The sequence below is a fragment of the Sciurus vulgaris genome, assembly GCF_902686455.1.
Source record: "Sciurus vulgaris genome assembly, chromosome: 7".
NCBI lineage: Eukaryota > Metazoa > Chordata > Mammalia > Rodentia > Sciuridae > Sciurus > Sciurus vulgaris.
The window spans coordinates 44,358,879-44,371,613 of NC_136467.1; the positions used below are offsets into that span (position 1 = coordinate 44,358,879).

At 33.7% G+C, this 12,735-nt stretch overlaps 1 protein-coding gene across 1 annotated transcript in view; it reads left to right on the top strand.

Moving 5' to 3' along the window:
* Nucleotides 1–12,735, top strand: part of TBC1D32 (TBC1 domain family member 32) — a 217,983-nt gene that overhangs the window by 197,677 nt on the left and 7,571 nt on the right. The window contains 1 exon segment of the mRNA XM_079146273.1: nucleotides 11,577–11,765. Within this exon segment, the coding sequence (XP_079002399.1) occupies nucleotides 11,577–11,765 (189 nt within the window).

Consider the following 12,735-nt stretch of genomic DNA (forward strand, 5'->3'; position numbering starts at 1 on the left):
ATTGGAAGGGCAACTCCCTTCCTGAGATACCTACAGGAGGCTAGAGGACTTTTGACAAGTCCCAGGAGCCAAGAAGAGGAGGTTTTGAGAGACTCGGGACCAACTCAGAGCCACCAGGGAGTATACCCCACCTGAAGGCCACCACCTCTAGAAGGCCAGCTTCCTAGTGGAGAACTGCATTATCGAGTTCCTCCAAGACTTCAGGCTACTGAAGGCTAACAGGTGAGTTATTGGAAATCTACAGAGACAATATTAGTCACTAGAGGAAATCTGCAATATCCCAGAGTTTCACTATTAGAGGGGTAGATACCTGAACAATATGAGAAAACAAGGGAAGAAAATGTCCCAAATAAACCTAGATGGTATAGCAATAAAATCCAATGACAGCATGGCAGAAGAAATGTCAGAAAGGGAGTGCAGAATGTACATAATCAAAATGATCAGGGAAGCAAACGAGGAGATGAAAGAGTAAATGCAGGCATTGAAGGATGAGATGAAAGGGCAAATGCAGGCATTAAACAATCGCACCAATCGACAGGTAAAAGAGCAAATACAGGAAGCAAAAATCATTTCAATAAAGAGTTAGAGATATTGAAAAAAAAACCAAACAAATCCTTGAAATGAAGGAAACAATAAACCAACTTAAAAACGCCATAGAAAGCATAACCAATAGGGTAGAACACCTGGAAGACAGAACCTCACATATTGAAGACAAAATATTTAATCCCGAAAACAAAGTTGACCAAACAGAGAAGACAGTAAGAAATCATGAACAGAATCTACAAGAACTATGGGATATCATGAAAAGGCCAAATTTAAGAATTATTGGGATTGAGGAAGGCTTAGAGAAACAAACCAAAGGAATGAACAATCTATTCAATGAAATAATATCAGAAAATTTCCCAAATCTGAAGAATGAAATGGAAAATCAAGTACAAGAGGCTTATAGGACTCCAAATATACAAAGTTACAACAGACCCACACCAAGGCACATTATTATGAAAATACCTAACATACAAAATAAAAACAGAATTTTAATGGCTGTGAGAGAAAAGAATCAAATTATATTCAGGGGGAAACCAATACAGATATCAGCAGATTTTTCAATTCAGACCCCAAAAACTAGAAGGGCCTGGAACAACATTTTTCAAGCTCTGAAGGAAAACGATGCCAACCAAGAATCTTATACCCAGCAAAAGTTACTTTCAGATTTGACCACAAAATAAAATCCTTCATGATAAACAAAAGCTAAAAGAATTTACAAAAAGAAAACCGACATTACATAACATTCTCAGCAAAATATTCCATGAGGAAGAGATGAAAAACACTGATATAAATCAGGAAAGGGAGGAACTACCCTAAAGGAACAACCAACTGAAGGAGAAATCAAGACGTATCAAAAAAAAAAAAAAAAAAAAAAAAGAAAATGAGCCAAATGACTGGGAATACAAATCATATCTCAATAATAGCCCTGAATGTTAATGGCCTGAACTCATCAATCAAAAGACATAGACTGGCAGATAAGATTAAAAAGAAAAATCCAACAATTTGCTGCCTGCAAGAGACTCATCTCATAGAAAGAGATACCCACAGACTAAGGGTGAAGGATGGGGAAAAACATACTATGTACATGGACATAGCTAAAAAGCTGGAGTATCCATCCTCATATCAGATAATGTGGACTTCAGGCCAAAGTTAGTCAGAAGGGATAAAGAAGGATATTTCATACTGCTTAAGGGAAGCATAAATCAGCAAGACATAACAATCATAAATATCTATGCCCTGAACATTGACTCATCCATGTACATGAAACAAATCCTTCTCAATGCCAGAAATCAAATAGACCACAACACAATAATCCTAGGTGATTTTAACACACCTCTCTCACCACTGGACAGATCCTCCAAACAAAACTTGAACAAAGAAACCATAGATCTCAATAACACAATCAATAATTTAAACTTAACGGACATTTATAGAATATACCATCCAACAAAAAGCAAATACATGGATCCTTCTCTAAAATAGACCATATTTTATGCCAAAGCTACTGTTAGCAAATACAAGAAGATAGAGATACTACCTTGTACTCTATCAGATCATAATGGATTGAAATTAGAAATAAACGAAAGAGTAAAAAACAGAAACTACTCCAACACCTGGAGATTAAATAATATGCTATTGTATGATGAATGGATAACAGAAGATATCAGAAAGGAAACTAAAAAATTTTTAGAGGTAAATGAGAACAAAGAAACAACATATCAAAATCTCTGGGACACCATGAAAGCAGTACTTAGAGGAAAATTTATTTCATGGAGTGCATTCAATAAAAGAAGAAAAAATCAACAAATAAATGACCTAACACTACAGTTCAAAGCCCTAGAGAAAGAAGAACAAAGCAACACCAAAAGTAGCAGAAGACAGGAAATAGTTAAAATCAGAGCTGAAATCAACAAAATTGAAACAAAAGAAACAATTGAAAAAATTGACAAAATAAATAGTTGGTTCTTCGAAAAAATAAACAAAATTGATAAACCCTTAGCCACACTAATAAAGAGAAGGAGAGAGAAAACCCAAATTACTAAAATTCGGAATGAACAAGGAAATATCACAACAGACTCAATTGAAATACAAAACATAATTAGAAGCTCTTTTGAAAATCTATACTCCAACAAAATAGAAAATTTTGAAGACATCAACAGGTTTCTAGAGACATATGAATTACCTAAACTGAATGAGGAGGACATACACAATTTAAATAGATCAATTTCAAGTAATGAAATAGAAGAGGTCATCAAAAGCCTACCAACAAAGAAAAGTCTGGGACCAGATACGTTCTCAGCCGAGTTCTACAAAACCTTTAAAGAAGAGCTCATTCCAATGCTTATCGAAGTATTTCATGAAATAGAAGAGGAGGGATCCCTTCCAAACTCATTCTGTGAAGCCAATATCACACTGATACCTAAACCAGACAGAGACACATCAAGGAAAGAAAATTTCAGACCAATATCCTTAATGAACATCGACGCAAAAATTCTCAACAAAATTTTAGCAAATCGCATACAAAAACATATTAAAAAGATAGTGCACCACGATCAAGTGGGTTTTATTCCAGGGATGCAAGGTTGGTTCAACATGTGGAAATCAATAAATGTAATTCACCCTGTCAACAGACTTAAAGTCAAAAATCACATGATTATTTCGATAGATGCAGAAAAAGCATTTGATAAAATACAGCATCCCTTCATGCTCAAAACACTAGAAAAAACAGGGATAGTGGGAACATTCCTTAATATTATAAAGGCCATCTATGCCTTTATGGACAACATCATTCTAAATGGTGAAAAACTGAAAGCCTTCCCCCTAAAAACTGGAACAAGGCAGAGATATCCTCTTTCCTCTTTCACCACTTCTATTCAACATTGTCCTCGAAACTCTAGCCAGAACAATTAGACAGAACAAGGAAATTAAAGGGATACAAATAGGAAAAGAAGAACTCAAACTATCCCTATTTGCTGATGACATGATTGTATATTTAGAGGAACCAGAAAATTCCCCCAGAAAACTTTTAGAACTCGTAAGTGAATTTTATACATAAGTGATGAATCTTCAGAAAGAGAATTTAGGAAACCTACCCCATTCACAATAGCCTCGAAAAAAATAAAATACTTGGGAATCAATCTCACAAAAGAGGTGAAAGACCTGTACAATGAGAAATATAGAACACTAAAGAAAGAAATTGAAGAAAACCTTAGAAGATGGAAAGATATCCCATGTTCATGGATAGGAAGAATTAATATTGTCAAAATGGCCATACTACCAAAAGTGCTATATAGATTCAATGCAATTCCAATTAAAATCCCAATGATGTACCTTACAGAAATAGAGCAAGCAATCATGAAATTCATCTGGAAGAATAAGAAACCCAGAATAGCTAAAGCAATCCTCAGTAGAAAGAGCGAAGCAGGGGGTATCACAATACCAGATTTTCAACTCTATTACAAAGAAATAGTAACACAAACGGCATGGTATTGGTACCAAAATAGACAGGTAGATCAATGGTACAGAATAGAGGACACGGACACAAACCCAAATAAATACAATTTTCTCATACTAGACAAAGGGGCCATAAATATGCAATGGAGAAAAGATAGCCTCTTCAACAAATGGTGCTGGGAAAACTGGAAAACAATATGCAGCACAATGAAATTAAACTCCTATCTCTCACCCTGCACAAAACTCAACTCAAAATGGACCAAGGACCTCGGAAGCAGACCAGAGACCCTGCATCTTATAGAATAAAAAGTAGGCCCAAACCTTCAATTTGTTGGCTTAGGAGCAGACTTCCTTAACAGGACTCTCATAGCACAAGAAATAAAAGCAAGAATTAACAACTGGGATAGATTCAAACTAAAAAGCTTTCTCTCAGCAAAGGAAACTATCAGTAATGTGAAGAGAGAGCTTACAGAGTGGGAGAAAATCTTTGCCACTCATACTTCAGATAGAGCGCTAATTTCCAAAATATATAAAGAACTCAAAAAACTCTACACCAAGAATACAAATAATCCAATCAACAAATGTTCTAAGGAAATGAACAGACACTTCACAGAAGAAGATCTATAAGCAATCAACAGATATATGAAAAAATATTCAACATCTCTAGTAATAAGGGAAATGCAAATCAAAACTACTCTAAGATTCCATCTCACTCCAATTAGAATGGCGATTATCAAGAGCACAAGCAACAGTAGGTGGTGGTGAGGATGTGGGGAAAAAGGTACACTCATACATTGCTAGGGGGGTTGCAAATTAGTGCAGCCACTCTGGAAAGCAGTATGGAGAGTCCTCAGAAAGCTTGGAATGGAACCACCATTTGAGCCAGCTATCCCACTCCTTGGCCTATACCCAAAGGACTTAAAATGAGCATACTACAGAGATACAGCCACATCAATGTTCATAGCTGCTCAATTCACTATAGCCAGATTGTGGAACCAACCTAGATGTCCCTCAATTGATGAATGGATAAAGAAACTATGATACACACACACACACACACACACACACACACACACACACCATGGAATATTACTCTGCCATAAAATATAATAAAATTATGGCATTTGCAGGCAAATGGATGTAGTTGGAGAATATCATGCTAAGTGAGAAGCCAAGCCAATCTCAAAACACCAAAGGAGGAATGATCTTACTGGAAAGCGGATTATGACACATATAGTGGGTGGGAAGGGGGCAGAAATGGAGCAAGGAGGGACTCTATAGAGGGATAAGAGGGGTAGGAAGGATGGGGAGGGGGTGAAAAAAAAATAACAGAATGAATCAAAACCTATTACCGCAGGTAAATGTATGATTACACAAATGGTATGCCTCTACTCTTGTACAAACAGAGAAACAAGATGTATCCCATTTGTTTACAATAAAAATTAATTTAAAAAATAACATATCATGGCTTTGTTTGATACTATTTGCCATTTTACTGCTAATTATAAAATATGAAAACAGGGTTTATCTAACTAAATAGGTATGTGTTATTAATTATTTAGATACAAATTTTATGTTTCAAAGCTTATTCATTTTGATCTAATTAGGAACAGTGCGTTTTGAAGTTGTGTATTTTTAGACACTAGGGTATTGATTGATTAGTGAAGGATTTGTGGGAAAGTTACTATATGAAATTCACAAATCTCAAGAGTAAAAGTAATAAGCTGAACTGGAGTCGAAAAAAATTGAACATAGTTATAAGTTCGTATTTGTTGATTAGAGTCTCTTTTAAGAGCAGCTACAATTAGAAAGCAAATAGAAATCTGAACATATATTCTCTTTTTAAATGAGCTACAGAGAAATCACATTCTAATTAGCTTTTTGAACAATTTTATTCTTTGTTTAAAAACTTTTCTGAATGTATTTTATTCACTTTTCTGGCTTAAGAAATATCTTTAATGATTCATCTCTTACAGTTCTTGGGTTCACCATTATGTAATGTCATTGATTATTGTACTGTATTTATCAGCAAATGAGCTAACATAGATACTCCCCTGGAATTATCTATGGAATAATAGGGTAGGAAAACCTGTTTGGTTTTTCTCATGTCTGTTCTCCTCCACCCCCAATATAAAAGCAGATTATAGACAACTGTTTCGTATTTCGTGACACACTGCTTTTATAATGTAAAACTGTGCAGACATAAAGCAGATCTTGCCTAGATGTACAAGAGAAATATTCCCTTATATTTGTAATGACACTTTGTCATTTAAAAAATGTTTTTCATTTGTATTTCATTCCAACTTTTTTGACCTTAATTATGTGACAGATGGAGAAATGCAGGATCAGTGGAATGAATGGACTTACTGAAGTCACTCAGATAATACACTTCACTTAAAATGACTTTGATTCTGCAGTTAGTTTTCTTCTGTACTAGTTCTTTCTATGAGGAGAGCAAATAAAATAAGGTCAAAAGAGCTGTTAAAAATAGTGCCACTGGGGATACAGCTTAGTTGGTAGAGTGCTTGCCTTGAATGCACAGTGCCCTGGGTTCAATCCCCAGCACCACAAAGTCAGCCTGAGCAATTTAGTAAGACTCTAAGCAACTTAGCAAACTTAGTGAGAACCCCTCTCTAAGTGAATATGAAAAGGTTTGGGGATGTGGCTCAGTGTTTGAGTGCCCCTGGGTTCAATCCCCAGTACCCAAAAAAAAAAAAAAAAAAAGTGCCATTGAATCATAAAACTTGGTTATTTAGGAATCATACCTATTCTGCTTTATTGGGTATCCATAAGTAATTTTTTAACCAACTTTTCTAACTTTAATATTCTTATGAGATTCTTTGAAGACTTAAAAATTATAGATATTAATAAGAAAAAATTTACTTCAGAAAAAATAATTGTGTGATCTCAGTATTGCATGTCTTTTGACAGAGCTTAAGTACAGGTGAAGAGCAAAATTTCCTAGGAAGGCTAGCGTTAAATTTAATGCCTATTGTACAAATGATTTTATTTTCTTATGAGGCTAAATATTCTTAAAATGTTTCTGAGTATGATTAGTTCTACTCTACACAAGAAACCATGTTTTACCATTAAAACAAAAAGTTAAATATTTCACTTTCTTTATAAGACATTTTGTAAACCATTGATAATATTTTTAGTGAACATAAGAACATACTGATTGATTTCAAGAATATAATAGTATATTTTAAGACTTATAAAAGGGAATTTGATAACTTCTAGCAAAATTATATGTGCATTTACCCTTTAATCCAGCAATCTCATTTATATAAATCCATCTGGAAAATATATGTAGAGACATGTTTTTAGATTACTGTGTATAGTATCAAAAGATGAAAAATAATGCAAATGTTAATGAATGGGGGCTTGGATCTATAAATTGTGAGGCTTTTTTGTTAGTGTGAATAAAAGTAGAATAAAAGTTGGTTGTTACCACTTACATAAGAAAAGGAAGAATACAAATACACACATACACACACAATGTCTGTTAAAGAAATGAAGGAACATACCATATTTTTTAACTGATTGCTAATAAATAAGAAATGACTGGAGATCAGGGAATGTGCCTTGTTTTGTATTTTTACTTTAGAACCATTTTATTTAAATATTTAACTCTCCAACTAACTAAATAAATTCAGTCCCTTAGAGTATCAAGTCAAACTGAATTGAATGAGTCGAACAGTACCCGCTTGATGATCTAGCCCAATGGGAAGCTCTTTAAAACAGAAATTTGTACTTGCTTAGTGATGTTACCAATGACAAAGGAATTATCAGTATTCATGGTAGTGTTGCTATTCTGAGAGTGTTATTTTGTCTTGTGTGAAAGAAAAATGAAAAAATATCAGGATGTTATTAACAACTGAGATTCTCAATTGGATATATTGTCAACACAGGTAAAAAATTGTATATTTTTTTTTTCAAACTTTTTAAGAGAAGGAGGGAAGGGAGAGCTTATAGAGGGAAATGGACTTAAGGACCAACCAACCAAAATTTTAAATCTGTGATAGATCTGCTTCATGTAGTATTTTCCCTTCCTTATACATGTTTGAAAAAAATCCATAATAATAAATTTAAAAGTACATTATTCTAACGGACACATACTATTTCCTTTTTCTTATTAGAATCCTAAACTGTCAGCTGATTTGCAGATTATCTTTAATGTAAAAATAGAGAAATTGTTTACTTGAGGATATATAAACTGTGACACATAGGTAGCATTCTCCCACAGGAATAATGTTTTAGAATTCTGCTATTATGATTTAATAATGCTGAAGTATCTTGGAAATGTAATAACAATAGCAGATGTAATTTCTTCCAACTGAAGGGAGGGTCATATGTTTAAAATGTATGTCTCCCCTTTAATTGTAAGCTCTAGAAGAGCAGGGATTATGTGTCTTTTATTCACTTAAAAATTACAATAGTGCCTGGTGTTTATTAAGTGCTTGATATACTTTTGTACAATATAACTTTGTTAACAAATATTTATTTGTACAAATGTATTTTGTTATAGAATACCATATATAGTCTTCTGTATATGTAAATACATATATATGCATTTTTTTCAAAGTGCTTTTAGTTTCAGTTCTTTACTTTTCCTTCTCTGATTTTCCCATGTGAAAGAGAAGACAGATTTTAACTCAATTTAATGGAAAAAAATACATTGTACAAAAAACAATGCTTGAATGTATATAGACACCAGAAAATTAAAACTGCATTAGAAAATTATATATAATAATGAACTAGTTACAGATTCTTTTAACTGGTATGGATAGTGGACAGAAGCTGTGAGCCCCTCATCTTTATACTTTCCATTTAGTCCTGAAACTGATAATGGAATGGGAATTACTTTCTCTGGATCATTTATATTTATTTTCACTCTTTAGTAGTTTGTCTTCATTCATCCATAAACTAATTTTTATTAATGCAGCATAGTCCTGTATTGGCATAAATTGCTGTAGCAAAGAACAGAGAACCCTGACAGTAGTGTTTTAAAGGAATTAGAAGTGATGCTCCTGGTCAAAGAAACCACTAACAGCTTCAAACAGCCCAGTCATGTGGGAGCATGAGCTATTTCCTTCTCAGTCCAGTGCAGCCGTATTACATGGATTTTTGGTGGGTGATGGAGGCTTGGTAATGTATGCCAGCCTACCCTCCAGGTTGAAGTTTGTGAGAAGAACCTTGTTAAGTGTCAACAGTGAAGTTGGGACCAAGATAATTTTATATATCCTGGCTGTTGACAAATATTGGGTTTTTGAAGATATATTCTAATTCAATATTGAGTTAAACTCAGAGACCTAATGAAGTTGTTTTGGAGCATAATAGAAGAGGAACATTATAGATACAAAGAAAAGTCTTATATCTGAGAACAGTATTATACTTAAAAAGATAAGACAAACCTTTAGTTTGCCATATAGTTGGCTTTTTCAGTAATAAAAAGAAATTATGACAAGTATGAAATCAGAAGGTATGCTCATAATGACTGAAATTCAAAGGTTGATAGTCGATATGAGTAATAATGTATGGAAAACAAAAATTCAGTAATGCCATCTTGTACAGATTCATAGGTTGAAGTTCTAACTACCAGTACCTCAGAATGTGACTGTTTTGGAGATGGGGTATTCAAAAAAGTAATTAATTTAAAATGATACCATTAAGGTGGGCCTTAATTCAGTATTACTCATGCCCTTAAGAAGAATTTGGACAAAGACATGACAGAAAAAGACCTTGGGGACACACAGGGATCAGATGACATCTAGAAGTCAAGAGGAGAAGACTCAGAAGAAGCTAGCCCTGTCTACAACTTCACTTGAGACTGCTCTAGAGTAGTGAGAAAATACATTTTTGTTGTTTAATCCACCTATTTTTTGTTTTTTTGTTACACCAGACCTAACAAATTATTAACATTTTAATCAGTTAAAAGCAGAATTAACATACTAAAAAGTTGAATCAAGCAAATAGCTTCTAGAAAATATTCAGGGATTGTGTGTGTGTGTGTGTGTTTTCCTGGGAATTGAATACAGGAATGCTTTACCACTAAGATGTACTCCCAGACCTTTATTTAAATTTTATTTTGAGGTAGGTTCTTGCTGAGTTGCCTAGGCAGTCCCCAAACTTTCAATCCTTCAGCTTCACATTCTAGGGTAACTGACTCACAGATGTATGCCAGCACATCTGGCCAAAAATATATTTTTAAAAGGGAAAATCATTAGAAAAAAGAGGGGAAATTTGTTTACCTGTACCTTTAATCCCTATGAGAAAATGAGGTAGGACACCATATCTATTCCCTTTCCTCTCCCACCCCTTAAAAAACAAAAGAAAGAAGAGATATTCAATAAAAAAATTTTCTCAGAAGTAATTTGTAAGTCATAAATGAAAATTAAATAATGGAAAGAATTTTTATTAGTTTTCTGTGATTGCAATAACAAAATGCACGAACTAAGTTGCTACAAACAGCAGACATTTCATTTTCTCACAGTTCTGGAGGCTTGAAGTCCAAAACTTGGTGTTGACAAGGCTATGTTCACCTTGAAGGCACTAAAAAAATAACTATTTCAGGCCTCTCTCCTAGCCTCTGGTAGTCTTGGGTGTATCGTGCCTTGTGGATATTTCACTGCAATCCTCCCTCTTCACAGGCTGTGTCTTTTCCTTGTCTTTCTTTGTGGTCCATCTGTCTCTGTGTCCATATTTTCTGTTGTGCAAAGCCAGTATTTTGGATTAGGATCCACCCTAGTAAACTCATTTTAACTTAATTTCCTCTGTAGAGACTTTATTTTGAAATAAGGTTACATGATGAGGTACTGGAGATTAGGATTTTGACATGTCTAAAAATTTTATTTGGATTGGGGCATTGACTGTGATGGTGTTATGTACCAAAGTGTTAATCTCTGCATTGTTATTCTTGGTCTTTTTTTCCTTAACATTTTCTGTTTTCCATAATGGGCATGTATTGCTTTTATAATCTGAACAGATGTTATTCAAAAAATAAGTTTTGTGAAAGTCTCATTTTTAAATTATTCTGCCCATTAGCTCCCAGTTTATATGTTATATAATTCTGTTTGGTTTAGGAAGTTTTCTAATTCAGCAAGAGTCCATTTGCATTAATGTAACACTTAGCAATCTGTAATCTGTGTAATTTTGCATCTGTGAATTTGTGTGGGATATAAAATGAATTCTACTGTCATGTATAACTAAAAAGAATCAATAAATGAAAAAAGAAAAAACTCCCATCTCTGAATTAAAAGAGTCTCTTAGTATTCATATCTATAGAGAGCCGACTTGTATTATGGGTAAGAAGAGGACAGTATGCAAAATGAAGGAATTCACAGGCGATATAAGAGCATCTAGAACACCTTCAGTTATCCTGAACTCCTGAGTCTCAAAGCCATGAGTTTTCTCAAACAGTAAGCAAATAGGAAAAGTGTACTCTGCAGTCTAATAATCTGTTTTCATTAACTGCAAGAATTTTTGTTGGTTTTCTATGTTACTTGTTGCTGCTTTTCATAACCCAAATGTAGTTTTTTAAAAAATTTGATAAACTTTTTTGTTTTTATTTTTTAAAGATTTGCCTGCAATGGATAAGTCAGTGTTTTTGGAATTACTTAGATTGGATAGAAATATGCCACTATATTGCTACCTGTGTTTTCCTTGGTCCTGATTATCAAGTGTATATCTGCATAGCTATATTTAAACATCTACAACAAGACATACTACAGCACACTCAGACTCAAGATCTGCAAGTCTTTTTAAAAGTAAGTATGTTTATGTTGAGGGAAAAATTTTGATTAATAGATAATATTTAACATTGGAGGATTAATGCCAGGTGCTTTTCTGGACACTCACCTATCCCAAAAACAACTCTTGAGGTATTATTATCTTCATTTTAGAGATGAAGAAAGTGAGGCTTGATGTGAAATACGTTACCCACATTATGCAGGTAGAGTGGAGTTGGGATATGAAGTTCAACTGTCTGGATTCAAAACTTTGCTCTTAATCAGTATGCTGTGTCAAAAGACATTTTAAAAAATATATTTCTTTGTCTTACTTGTCAATAAAAGTTCAATTTAATGTTTTTCTTGAAATAAATGCCATCGATCATTTAAGATTGCTAACCTGTCGAGTATTTTTGTTTCATAAATATTGAATTCAAAATGTCTTAAACTTCATACATCACTAGAATTATAATCTTAGAAATATTCATAATGAAAATGTATGCCAGGATAGTGGTTGCAAATGTAGAAGGAAAACTGAGGTAGAAAAAGAAAACAGGGATCTGCAAGGGGTGATTCAGACAACAGGGAAATAACACTAGTGGGAACTATGCTAAAGACAAACATGGATTCATTTTCAGTAAGGTACATTTTCACCAGCTATAGTAATCACTTTATAGGAATTTGTACTCTTATATCCAAAGAACCCCTAGCCCATGGTTCTCTAACCTTTTACTCCAGTTTCCCAGTTTACTTTCTCATATAGTTTTTATCACTATCTGAAATTATTTATGTGTTTTAGTCTGTCTTCCCTCATATATAATATTTTTGCTCCAAAAGGATGTGACTTGGTTCATTTATTTATGGATGTATTTTCAGTTTCTTGAACAGTACCCAGCACATGATAGTTGCTCAATAAATATTTGTTGATAGAATAAGTGAGTGAACAAATAATATTTAAAAAATAGCAAGAAAGATGAATGAACTTAGTTTTATTTACTTTGAATAACCA